This window comes from Macrotis lagotis, chromosome 5 (assembly GCF_037893015.1).
Source record: "Macrotis lagotis isolate mMagLag1 chromosome 5, bilby.v1.9.chrom.fasta, whole genome shotgun sequence".
Lineage (NCBI taxonomy): Eukaryota > Metazoa > Chordata > Mammalia > Peramelemorphia > Peramelidae > Macrotis > Macrotis lagotis.
In genome coordinates, this window is record NC_133662.1 from 246,469,208 (window position 1) to 246,483,035 (window position 13,828).

The 13,828-nt window shown below is 44.4% G+C and overlaps 1 protein-coding gene across 4 annotated transcripts in view; it reads left to right on the forward strand.

The window, feature by feature from the left end:
- The window catches only part of TRPV2 (transient receptor potential cation channel subfamily V member 2), a 42,077-nt gene that overhangs the window by 25,758 nt on the left and 2,491 nt on the right, over positions 1-13,828 (forward strand). For all 4 annotated transcript variants that reach the window (XM_074189282.1, XM_074189283.1, XM_074189284.1 and 1 more), the window contains 8 exons: positions 217-372; positions 1,216-1,311; positions 3,167-3,237; positions 6,167-6,332; positions 6,982-7,048; positions 8,165-8,463; positions 9,131-9,258; positions 11,617-11,711. In XM_074189282.1, coding sequence (XP_074045383.1) covers positions 217-372; positions 1,216-1,311; positions 3,167-3,237; positions 6,167-6,332; positions 6,982-7,048; positions 8,165-8,463; positions 9,131-9,258; positions 11,617-11,711 — 1,078 coding nt within the window. The remainder of the gene's footprint in view (positions 1-216; positions 373-1,215; positions 1,312-3,166; positions 3,238-6,166; positions 6,333-6,981; positions 7,049-8,164; positions 8,464-9,130; positions 9,259-11,616; positions 11,712-13,828) is intronic.

Below are 13,828 nucleotides of genomic sequence, written 5' to 3' on the forward strand. Positions count from 1 at the left end.
ATACAAGCAAAGAGAATGGAACAAACTCTACCTGCAATGAGTTTACCAGGAGAGTTAGAAATGTATTGACTTTGGTCAGTTCTCCATTGGTTCCCTCCAGCCCTTCAGGGACTTCCCAGGGCTGAGTGAACTTTGGGGTCTAACTGGACCTTGGGTTGCTCATCACCCCCTTGCAAATGCCTCACTTCTATATTTTCCCTTGGTTCTCTCTCCCAGAATCGACATAAAATGGTGACTTTGGAGCCTCTGAACAAGCTACTACAGGAGAAATGGGAGTCGCTGGTCACCCGATTTCGATTCAATTTGATTTGCTACTTTCTGTATATGCTGATCTTCACAGCGGTCACCTACCACCAGCCTGTCCTGGGGAAGGTGGGGGCACAGCCTGTCAGAAGGGCATGGGAAGGGGGAGAAACGGGAAGGGAGCAGTAATTGTGGGAGAAGAGGGATGCTCAGCCTGGAAGACAGGGGAGGTTGGGAGACTATTTGTGAATATATTGTATGAAAGGTTAGATAATCATTTGTGAGTATATTATAATATTCCAACATATTGGAATATTGGATGGCCATTTGTCTATTATAATGTCTGGGCAATATTACAAGTATATCATATGAAAGTTAGATGACCGTTTGTGATAATTTGGGCAATATTCCAATACATAGTATGAGAGATTGGATGACCGTTTATCTATTATATTACAATATTCCAGTATATTGTAAGGGATGTCTATTTGTGTTTATTATTTGGGTACAGTTTGGACAAGATGATCTTTGAGCTCCCTTCTCTCTCAGAATCAGGCCTGGGACAGTACAACCTACAAGAGAAGGGGGAAGACTGCTTTTTTCCTTCTTTTTTTCTGAGAGAGATAGGAAAAGTCTTGGAAAGGAGGAGGGTAGCCTGGGGCAGGGGATGGACAGCTGGCTAATTTTTTTGGGGGGGTGCAAGGCAATGGGTTTAAGTGACTTGCCCAAGGCCACACAGCTAGGTAATTATTAAATGTCTGAGGCATCATTTAAACTCAGATCCTCCCATCTCCAAAGCCAGTGCTCTATCCACCTAGCTGCCTCCCCCCATGGCTAGTGAATGTTAAGGTAAGGAAGAGATCATGAGATCTTTCTCTGGATCAAGATTGGAAATAGAAGGGGATGGGAGAGAGTCAGCCCTTGATAAGAGGACTGGGAGCCTGAGGAGAACTCTGGAATTCTCTCTTCTAGAACTTCATTCCCCTGAAAGCTACAGTGGGCAACTCAATGCTGCTGCTGGGCCACATCTTCATTCTCTTTGGAGGACTCTATCTCTTCTTCGGCCAGGTGAGTGCCTCTTCCTTCTTCCTCATAGCGAATGGTTGGTGGCAGATTTGAAAATGGAGCCAGGCTTCAGGTCACACGACTTTTAACACGCTCATACCTTTTGTTTTTGTTTTTTGTGGCTCAAGGTCACACACAGCTATTATTAAGTGTCCAAGGCCGGATTTGAACTCAGGTCCGCCTGACTCCACTGCGCCACTTAACTATCCCATAATACCCACATCCTGATGGGACAAGTGCTGCTTTTTTTTTAGAGTGGTCATAGAAATTATGGATATAGTAGTTAATATGCAATGGAGATGCTTAACTTACATGATTTTAGTTTTTAGCATTATTTGGTTTCTAGATTGTTCTCATTTTCTTTTTTTTAATTGAAATTTTATTTTCCTTTTCCAGTTACATGCTATGGTAGTTTTTCTTCGTTCATCCATTTACAAATTTATAAGTTACGCATTTTTCTCCCCCCTCTCTTTTTTCTGTCCCACCCCTTCCTAAACTTCCTATAGAAAATCTCTTCTGATTAACATTTTTCCCCACCCCATCCCCTTCTACTAGTATCTTCCCCAAGAAATCAATTGACCTGTATTTTATATTGAATTTTCTTTATACATGTTGTTTGCCCTCAGTAGAAAGTAAACTCATTGAGGGCAGAGTTTTCTCTTTTGTCTGTATAACCTGGGACCTGGGACATGAGAGGTTCTTAAATACTTTAAAAATAGAATTTCGTCCCTTCCACAAATCTATTGAAACTGTTTGCTCCTGTGACCCTGCTCAATTGTGAGCCAATGTAATCCTAGGACGGATGCAGGAGACCCCCTATGGACTGTACTCCCCACCACCTTTCTGGGGGGGGAAAAGACCACAGAGAATTTCTCCCAAAATGGAAAACCTTCCTAGACAAAACCCTTGTGAAGAAGGGAAGAACATTCTACAGAATGTTAGAACTAGAAGCAACTTCAGAAGTCATCTAGTTCAAAACCTTTAATTTACTGAGATGGTAGTTGAGTTCCAGAAAAATCAAATGACTTGCCCAAGGTCACACAACTAGTAAGAGGCAGAGTTGGGACCACAATCCAGATCTTTTGTTTCCCTGTCACCTTTGAGTAAGAATAAGAATCCTCCTGCCCTCAGACAGTTTCCCATGTGAAGAAAGGTAGAGGAGACAGAACAGCCGGTAAAGAAAGATACCACACACACAAAAAAAAGAATGATACCACATAGGGAAAGGGAAAAGGGAATTTACTGCCTTATAGTTGGAGAGGAGGAAAGAAGCAAGAGGTGAAAGGATCTAATTGCCTGGTCTCAGAGATAAGAATGATCAGGGGTTGGAAAATCTCTCAGCCCATACGCTGACCCTGAAACTTTCTCAGAATGTTTGACTAGTGTATCTGGAATGGAAGGAAGCACAGGCCTGGGACTCAGGGAATAGTGTAATCAATATGTAGGGACTTTAGATGGGGAAGCAAAAAGACCTGAACCCTAGCTGGAATTCCTCCACTAAAGGACTGTGTGACCTGGGTCAAATCATTTCTCTTCCTCTAGACCTTGTTTTCGAATCACCTCTGTAAAAAAAGAGGAAGTTGGCTTGAATATGATGAAACTCTTCTAACTCTTCTAACTCTTGCATTTTGCTATCTACTTCTGTGGGGTCTCTATAGGGTTGGCAAATTCTTTCTCTTTCTCCATTGGACCTTGAGGTCAAGGATGGTTAAGGCAGGGATTTCCTTTCCCTGAGCTCCTTGTCTACTTGAATTTTCCCATGTCCCAAGTGGGTGGGAGGGTGCCCACTTTGGTAGCAAGATTGACCTGCGATCCAGGTTCATCTCTCATGTTCTCTCATTTTTTGTATCCTGGACAGCTCCAATACTTCTGGAGGAGACGCCTGTTCATCTGGACCTCGTTTATTGATAGCTACTTTGAGATCCTCATGTATGTTCCAAGATGTTTGGGGATGAGTTTCCTGCTTCCCCGTCTCAGATCCAGGATCTGTGTGTCCCCTCTTACTTAGGACCCCAGAATGTCCAAACTGGAAGGAACTTCAGTGATTGAATCGACTAACTCCCTTATTTTTATAGGGAGGAGACCGAGACCCAGAGAGAGAAAGGGACTTGCCCAAAGTCACACAGCACTATTATCTTGCCATCTTTTTTTGCTGGTTGTTGCATAGACCCAGAAGAGCCTCCAGTATGGTCTAATCTCAGCCCATAGTTTATCTCATTGGGAAATTCATTTTGGATCTTTTCTAGTTCCCTTATAGTAGAATGACTGAGAGAATGACTGTGGCTTGTCCTGTGCTGTTTAACCTAATTATAACTGGAAGGGTCCTCACATCTAACTACAGCATTTTACAGATGAGGAAACTGAGGTTTAAAAAGCATTAATAGGGCAGTTAGGTGGCACAGTGGATAGAGCACTGGCCCTGGAGTCAGGAGTGCCGGGGTTCAAATTCGGCCTCAGACACTTAATAATTACTTAGCTGTGTGGCCTTGGGCAAGCCACTTAACCCCATTGCCTTGCAAAAAAAAAAACACCCTAAAAAAAAAGCATTAATGACATGCTAATGCTCACACATCACAATAAACTTATGAGACAAAGTAGATAATGACATAATAGATAGACAGAGTTCTGGACATGAAGTCAGTGATTTGAGTTCAAATCCAGGATCGGACATTAGATTTGGGTAAGTTACTTAACCTCTGCCTTATCTATTAAATGGGGATAAGAATTGCACCTACCTCCCAGGGTTGTTGTGAGGATCAAATGAGATAAGATTTGTATTTTGCAAGCCTACCATGTGCAGGGTGAAGACAGGAATACTCATCTCTCTCAGTTCAAATCTGGTCTCAGGCCACTGTGTGACCCTGGGCAAGTCTCTTAACCCTGTTTACCTCAGTTTCCTCCTCTATCAAGTTGGATAAGGAAATAGTAAACCACTCCGGTACCTTTGCCAAGAAAACCCCAGATGTGGGGTTTTTTGCAAAGAGTCAGACACAACTGAACAAAATTATTCTTCAGATGCAAATATCTTTATTTGAAAGATTATCATAATGATAAATGTGAAACAGCTTGCCATAATAGAAAGTCAATCATTAAGTCAGAAAGGTAAGGGTTCAAAAAGTTTTGCCTCTGGTACCTATTGGCTCATTGTTTCTGGGCAAATGGCTTAAGTTATTTTGTGCCCTAGATGATTAAAAAAATTAATTACTTTTCTTTCAATTAATGATTATCTTTCTCTCCCAATGTCTCCTCCCCCAAAAGAAAGAAAACCAAAACTCCTCCTATAGACATATATAGTCAAACAAAACAATTTTGTCCTTGGAGACTTTCTTCTCTCTGCCAGGAGTTTGTGGATGGGTCATTTCACTGGTCAAGCCTTAAGTCTTTCAGAGTCTTTACAATGTTGTGGTTAATATATCTCTCTATATAGCTACATCTATATCTATATTCATCTATATAATCTCTCTCTCTCTATATATATATATGCCTATATCTATACCTATACCTATATCATCTATATCTAATCTCTATCTCTATTTCTATCTCTCTCTCTACCTCTACCTCTACCTCTACCTGTATCTGTATCTGTATCTATGTCTATGTCTATGTCTATATCATCTGTATCATCTATATCTTATACTCCTGGTTCTGCACCCTTCCCTCTGCTTCAGTTCATAAAGTCTTCCCAGGTTTCTCAGAAACCAATAACATTCCATTGCATTCATAAATCATAACTTTAGGCCATTCCCCAATTAATGCATACTCTTATTCTTTACTCCCTTAAGACTATGAGTTATGTAACAGGGGTCAGATTGCATTGATGAAGAGTTTCCTCATCTGGGAATATTCCATATAATACATATCACAGGTCTTGTCTAAATCACAGATAGCATCTATATGATGTTTTATAATATTGAATTGTACTTGGTTAGTGGATTTGGACACCTTTCTTATTAAAATTGGAGAAGGGAGTGGATTATAGGTCCCTTCCAGTTTGATTTTCCTATATTATCTCATTCAATTTTCAAAAAGTCCATGAGGCAGGCAGAGCAGGGATAATTTTCCCCATCTGACATGTACAGTCAAACAAAACAAATCCCCACATTTTGTCCTTGGAGACCTCTCTGCCAGGGGTTCATGGGTGGATCATTTCACTGGTCAGAGTCCTTGCCTTCTAAAGTCTTTACAATGTTGTGGTTACTATATACATGGATAAACTGAGTCTCAGATAAATTAAGCAAATTGAGCAGAAATTTAGGGAAAGAAATTAAGTGAGAATCTCCTAGACTTAAGAGAATATGATGTTGGGGCCTGTTGGCCCCCAGATGAAGGGGCCAGATGGCCAGACCAACTTCTGGAGAGCTTAGTCCCTGTTCCTGTTTCCACAGAGGGGAATCCAAGACTAATTCTGAACCTTACTCTCATTAGCTCCTGGCTTTCCTCCCCTTTTCTTATCTCTCCACTCCCTTCTTTGGAATGGGAAAAGGCTTATCTGGGAACTGGGTGGAAAGGGAGCCAGAAATTCTTAAATAATCCCTTCTTTCTAAACTGGGACTTGTCAGAGAAATAGAGATGGTCTTAAAAGTCACCCAATTCCGTTCCCTTTTTTTTTTCCAAATAAGGAAATGGAGCATCAGAGGTACTAAGGGATAGAATTAGGATTTGCACCCAGGATCTGGGACTCCAACATGAGACCTCTCCCCACTAGCCTACATTACTTCTGTGAGGGATATTGGTCTGAATCTCTCTGAGTGTGTACAGGCGGCCCTGAGCAAGTATTCCCGGGAGCAGGGTGTCAGGGTGGTCTTTGGGGAGCCCCCTCTGCTGTCAGAGGCCTTGATGCTGGTGTCTTCTCCCCCAGTCTAATCCAGGCACTAACCTCGGTGGTGGCCCAAGTGTTGTGTTTCCTAGAGCTCAGCTTGTACCTGCCCATCCTGGTTTTCTCTTTGGTCTTGGGTTGGATAAACCTACTCTACTACACCCGTGGCTTCCAACAGACTGGCATCTACAGTGTCATGATACAGAAGGTGGGTGCATCCCTGTACCCCCACCCCCCCAGCTCTCAGGGGTCTTCTGAACTGCGCAGATGAAAAACAGGAGAACATTAGTCTTGTTCCCACTGAGATCAGGTAAAATTGGGCAACAAGACCCAGTAGTACTCCAAGATTTGAAGGCTCCTATCAGTGGACCATCAATCAGTAAGCATTTCCTTAAGACACCTATGATCAATCGATTATGAAAAATATACTGTGAGGGGTGGGTAGGTGGTGCAGCGGATAGAGCACCGGCCCTGGAGTCAGGAGGACCTGAGTTCAAATCCGGCCTCAGACACTTACTAATTACCTAATTACCTTGGGCAAGTCACCTAACCCCATTGCCTAGCAAAAGCAAAATATATATATATATATATATATATATATACTGTGAGTGTTAAATCGTCCTCTGGGGAGGGTGACAACATAATAAATGTTTGTGGAATTGAGTCAGACTGAATAGTTAGCTGGTTCCTCCCTAGCAGATTGCTCATCAGAGGAGGCCATGTGGTGTAGAGTCTAGAGTTCATAAGACTTAGAGTCAGGAAGAGCCGAGTTCAAATTCTAATACCTTCTAGTTTGGGAGTGTGGGGTCTCTGACTCCAGGGTATTGTCCCTTGATGGGGTTCCCCTTCTGTTCCAGGTCATCCTCCGAGATCTACTGCGTTTTCTCTTGGTCTACTTTGTCTTCCTGTTTGGTTTCGCCATAGGTAAGGACCCCCTTGATGCACCCCCCTACCCAGGCTCTGAGGTCACTTCCCTTCCTGCCAGGAAAGCCACCACCACCATGCTGACTGTCTTTCCCCAAGTCTTGCCAGTACATCTTCCAATTGATCTTCATAAAACCTAGGTTGGATGCTCCTAATCAGTAAAGTTGAGGGGCTCCCTTTACCTTCAGATTCAACTATAAATTTTATTTGTGCTTGGAGCCCTTTATAATCTAGGGTTTTTTTTTTTTGCAAGGCAATGGGGTTAAGTGGCTTGCCCAAGGCCACACAGCTGGGTCATTATTAAGCGTCTGAGGCTGGATTTGAACCCAGGTACTCCTGACGCCAGGGCTGGTGCTCTATCCATTGAGTCACCTAGCTGCCCTACCTAGCCCTTTATAACCTAGATAGCCCCTACCCTGTGCTACTTTTCAGGCTTCTTACACCTTAGGACCCTCCCTCATACTCTGGGATCCAATGACACTGGATTCTTCCAACAACACGCTCCATCCTCCAGCTCCTGGCATTTCCCCTAGTTGTCTGAGGTTGGCGACTTTGCACAGCCCTCCCCCACTTAAATCCAATTCACCTGCAAGTGATGACGTCACCTTCCTGATGTCATGGTCTTCTTCCAGAAGTAAGGACAAACAACCCCCTTCCCTCCCCCCATGCCTGGCATACTCTCCCTCCTCTTCTCGGCCTCCTGGTTTCTCTGGTTTCCTTCAAGTCCCAACTAAGCTGTTACCTTTCAGAAGAAGCCTTTCCCAATTTTCCTTAGCTCTAGTATCTTCCCTTTGTTGATGATCTCTTATTTATCTGGCGCACACCTGGCTATTATGTGCACGCTGTCTCCTCCGTTCCATGGAAAATTTCTTGAGGATAGGGACCATCTTCTGCCTCAGAACTTAGCACAGTGTCTGAATACTTAAATGTAAATGGAAGGGCAGCTAGGTGATGCAGTGGATAGAGCACCAGCCCTGGAGTCAGGAGGACCTGAGTTCAAATCTGAACTTCAGACACCTAATAATTACTTAACTGTATGACCTTGGGCAAGTCCCTTAACCCCATTGCCTTGCAAAAAGCAAAAAAAAAAAAGTTAATGGACTGATTGACTTCCAGCGCTGGTGAGCCTGAGCCGAGAAGCCCCCCTGGCCACCTTCTCCAACCAGTCCCAGGCAGAGGAGGCCAAGGTCCCCTACAGAGGCTTCGTGGAGGCTTCCCTGGAGCTCTTCAAGTTCACCATCGGCATGGGGGAACTGGAGTTCCATGAGGAGCTGCAGTTTGAGAGCTTCACCATGTTCCTGCTGCTGGCTTATGTGCTGCTCACCTACATCCTCCTGCTCAACATGCTCATTGCCCTCATGAGCGAGACCGTCAACAACGTGGCCACGGACAGCTGGAGCATCTGGAAGCTGCAGGTCAGCCCGCAGCCGCCAATCTGCAACTTGGCCTCTGTCCCCTCCTTTAGCAAGGGAGGAAATAGGCAGAGCCAGGGGTTGGCCCCAGATTGCCCAAACTCACACCCAGTCTGCTTTCCATGGCAGTGTCTATGCTGGAGGAGAGGGATGGGGTGGGTTTGACTCTCCTCTGGTTCAGAGGATATCAAGGCAGTAATGATGCCGGAAAAGGAGATTCCTGGTTCTGCCTATATGGGTGAACCTGGGTGGATCTCTTCACTCTCTGTGCCTCAGTTTCCTCCTTTATAAAATAAGGGTTTGACTGAATGGTCTCTATATCCAGATCACTTCCCTGGGGTATTGGGGATATATGGGAATAGAAGAGAAAGAGGAAGGAGCTGTGGAAGTGGGACCAAGTCACCTGATTGCTCTGTGCCTGGGTTTCCTCCTTGGCAAAATGAGGAGGTTGGACTTAATGATCTTACTGGCCAGGAACAGAGACCTGATGATGATGGCTGGCAGAAGTCAGCAGAAGTCCAGGACCTTGATTATGAGGAGGATAGCTGTCAGTCCCATTTGTCCCAGGACCACAAGCTCCTCCTCTCCTCTCATTTCCCGATGGGCCCTGCCTTCCAACCTGAGAGAGAGGGGGCTCTGCTCATCCTTGATGTACCTCTTCTATTCTCAGAGGGCCATATCAGTCCTCGAGATGGAGAGGGGCTACTGGTGGTGCAAGAGGAAGAAGGAACGGTCGGGCATTCTCCTTACAGTGGGCACCACTCTGGACCAGAAGCCCGATGAGAGATGGTGCTTCAGGTAAGCTGGAGTGGGGCATCGTGAAAGTGGAAGGAAGTTTCCACCTCCCCCATAATGCTGGGGTGGAGGCTCCTCTACCTAGGAGTTTGGTGAGCACATTAGACTGGTGACCTCAGTCAGCTTCCCTGATGCCAGGACCCTGCCCTCATCTGACTCCAGTCACACCTTCCATTTGGTCGGCTATTTTAAAGGCTCATCTACCACCCCAGGAGGGAGCTATATCCATCGATAATTCCCTCCCAATGTCCTTTCACTCCTTTTCATTTAGTCTTTAGAGCCCTATAAACCCCATAATGTTCAAATCCAGTGACGATGCTGTGGGGTCCCTTCCAGTCCATGGCCATCTCAGGAGACTGGGAACCCCAAATTAGATTGCCAGTATGACAGGGCAAGCTCTCTAACACTCATTTGAGCTTGGGTGTATTGACAGAAGCATACAGGGACCTTTGCATGGTGGAAAGATTGGTGGAAGAACCACAGAGCTCAAGGTTCAGAGAGTCTGGTTCAGTGCTGCTCCATTCCTGGGACCTTGGACAGCTCTTCCCCCGATGGACAGCTTGGGAGGAAGGAGTCAGAGGGTCTGCTTCTGACATGAACTGACTGGTCCTCAGTTTCCTCATCTGTAAAATGAAGGATTTGAACTAGTACCATCCAGTTCTCCCTCCCTTCAAAGGGAATCAAGCCTTTCTTCACCAAATGAGAGGAACGTTTTAAATTGTCAGACCCGGGAGAGGGATTCCCCGCAACATAAATAAGATGGGGGGGCGGAGACAAATGGAGGGACGTGGTCCTGAGAGTTCAGGAAGCCTGGCAGAATCAGAAACAGAGCAAGAAGGTTCAGGGTGTCCAGTTGGACTTCTCTCCAACTTCCCATCATATCCCTCTCTGCCAGAAGATGGCAGCAAGCCATGGGTCTGTCCATTCCCGTGGTGGTTCCAGCTATGAAGGATGAGGACCAAGGAAGGTGGGTGTCTCACCTCCCTCATTCTGGACCCCAGCTCACGTTTGCCATGCAGTACTGTCAATCCATTCTGGGGTCCCAGTCTACTAAGACTCCCATGTCTTCGAAGCGATGTATTCAAGCCTGGAAAGGCCCTCAAAGCCTCATCATTGTGGGAACGTCTGGGATTTATTTAGCCCTCTATGGTTTGCGAAGCACTTTTCAAACAGTGTCTCATCTAACCCTCACAACTCGAGGAGGGGGCACCGTTATCAATCCCCATTTGACAGATGAGGAAACTGAGGCAAACAGAGGGGAAGTGACTTGCTTCGGGTCACACTGGAGTCAAGTTTGAACTCAGGTCTTCCTGATGATGAAGTCCAACGTCATTCAGTCCTCTGTATCACTTCTAAGTCACTTTGGAGGCCATTTGATCCAACCTGCTCCTTTTACAGATGAGGAAACTGAGTCCTGAGAGGCTGTGATTTACCTAAGGTCACAAGGACAGTCTCCACAATGAGACTTGCACTCAGGTCTTATTACTCCAAAGTCAATATGTGACTTACCCAAGGGACCACTTATTCTGTAGTTGAAAACAACCATAAAATTTTAGTTGGGTAGGAGAAAAGGGAGCAAGGCCCAGCAAAAGTGGGAGTTGCCTTGGGTTCTTTGGTTTAGATATTCCCTAGGGAAGGATAAACTGGGAAAGGGATCCTGGGTTCCCAGTGGTGGGAGGGGGTAAACTGGGGCTTCCAGAGGCCAGATCACTGCCAGATTTTAAGATCCCTTTAGCCATAATTTTTTTAAATCAAGATTCATGAATACTAAACAAGAAACCAAAAACAGAAGATAAAATTTATACAAATAAAATTATTTAACAAATTTTATTCTATATTTTTTCTGTAACAAGGAGAGAGGGAGGGATAAATTTACTTTCATATAAAGTCAGAGTTTCTGACCTGCTCTTTTCGGTAATACTCCCCATTGGGAGGTGGCAATTCCTTGCTTTGAAACAGGCTACTGTTTTTACTTTTCTTTTTATCTCTAGCATTTAGTTTGGTTGGGGTCTGTACACAGCAGGAGCTTAATTAACACTTGATGATATGACTTAATTGACTAGTTTTGGGGCTGTTTGAGCTGAAGTTCAGTGGCACTTTTTTAACCCTTCTGCCTATCCCTCAATCCCCATCTGGTCCCTGGGGCTGCCTCCCTCAACCTTACAGTCCATGTTTTAGCAATGAATAAAACAACAGACATTTATTTATTAAGAACCTGAGTTCTAATTCTGACTGATACCCTATTAAAATCATTTAACCTCCAGGGGCCTGAGTATATTCTTAAAATGAGGGAATTGAATTCAGGCCTCCAAGATGTCTTTCAGCATTAAATCTATGATCCTGCGATAATTATGTCTACAGAGTAGAGGAAGTGAACTGGGCCACATGGGAGAAGGAGCTACAGACGTTGAAGGAAGAACCAGAGGGTACTTTGGAGCTGGGAAAGGCCCATTCAGGTGAGTCTGCTCCCCCCCCAGGCCTGGCTCTGACCATCTCAGAAATAGGCAAGGGACACTCATCTAAGGTAGCCAGAGCAGACAGTTCAGCTGTCCATACAACAGCAGCCAATGGAGAAAAGATGAATCTTCCCATCATTTCTCACCCCTAAGACTTTTGGTATCTAGATGACTATTGTGGGGACTCAGGAAGAACATGACTACTTACTCCCCTGGGTCCCAAGCAAGGTAGAGGAAAGAGTTAACAGTTTCAGGTGATTGTATAGGTCCTTTGTAGACCATAAACTTGATGATCTCTTCTCTGATGTGGTCTGTGGTAGGACATTGTCTCTAAAAGTCAATCTGTTCCCTTGCTTTCATCAAGGGGCGTAACTGCTGGTGTGTATGTAGAATTTTCTCATCTTCTACAGGTATAAGAAATAAGTTTGGGCTCAATCTTTTCAGTTACTTTTTAAAAAAAAATTATTCATGGCTTGCCCAAAGTCACATAGCTAGTAATTTTTTTTTTTAGTTTTTTCAATGGGGTTAAGTGGCTTTCCCAAGGCCAGAGAGCTAGGTAATTATTAAGTGTCTTGAACTCAGGTACTCCTGACTCCAGGGCCGGTGCTCTATCTACTGCGCCACCTGGCCACCCCTACTCAGTTATTTTTTAAAAACATGATCCCTGCCTGATCCGTCCCATTTCTGTAGAATTTTCAGTTAAAAAACGAACTCCCTGAAGGCAAGGCATCAAGATATTTCACAATTTCACAATTTCAGTAAGGGATGGAAATCCAAGAACAACACCCATCCCATTCTCCAATGCTTTGTATACAGTGGGGGCCTAATAAATATTAAATGCTCATTAAGTTAGCTCAGCCCCTACATATAGTAGAGAAAATGGTGAATACAAATACACAAGACTACTAGCTCAGACACTTACTATGTGACTCTAGCCATTCTTCTCCGGGATTCAATTTCTCTATCTGTAAAATGAATGGATTAGTCTAGAGAACCTCTGAAGTCTCTTCTCTACCTGGAGAAGAACTCACGCCTTTAAAAGCCTTGGTTTCCTAATACATGTAGCAATATGGTGGTGCAGAATTAGAGCACTGGCCTTGGAGTCAGGAGGACCTGAGTTTAAATCCAGCCTCAGACACTTGACACACTTACTAGCTGTGTGACCTTGGGTAACTTATCCAACCCTGATTGCCAGGGCCATCTTCAGTCCTCCTGATTCCTATCTGGTCACTGGACCTAGATGGCTCTGGAGGAGAAAGTGAGGCTGGTGACTTAGCACTGTCTCCCTCACTCAAATCCAATTCAACTTGTCATGGTATCACCTCCCTGGTGTCATGGTCTTCTTAGAGAATGGTGGTCAAACATCATCAGCAGTTTGTATTTTTTAAAAAGGCAGATGAATGAGAATTATTATAAATTATATATTCATATAATTTATACTAATTTTTGTTATTTGCAGGCCACTTCAGAATTAAAAGGTTCTGCCTTCCTTAAAGGGGTCATTATAAAATGAACAAATAAAAAGATTCCCAGACTTGGGGCAGGGTGGAGATCAGAAGCCCTGGATTACTACTTTTGGTCCTTATACTAATCAGCTTTGTGAACTTGGGCAAATATTTTCAGTTTTCTTCTGTGTTGGATGGGGGGTGGGGGGAGTTCTAAATGTCCTTCCATTTCTATAGTTTTATTTATGGCTCTCTCTTGTGACTCTGTGCTTTTCATCCAACCACAACCCTGAATCCCTTGCAGTAGCTTCTCTGGCCAAAGGGAGAAGAATTGGTAAGAACTCCAGTAGGGGCATCCAGCATCCAAGGAAACCAAGGGGGAAGAGTTGAAAGAGAGCTGGAGTAATTGTGTGCCACCCGTGGTAGAGCCTTCTGAGCTCATCCCGATCAGTCACAATTGGACACCCTGTACCCTGATCCCGACATAGTAATGTCATTTTGGTCCTCTTTGAGCATGAAAGACAACTACCCATATTTGGAATCAAAGGATCTGGATCGAAATTTTGCTTCTGCTTCTTAGCTGGGTGACCTTGGGGGAATCTTTCAGCCTCTCTGAATTTCAGAAAATGAGGGGATTGGTTGGGACAGCCTTGAGGGTCCAATATCTAGTGA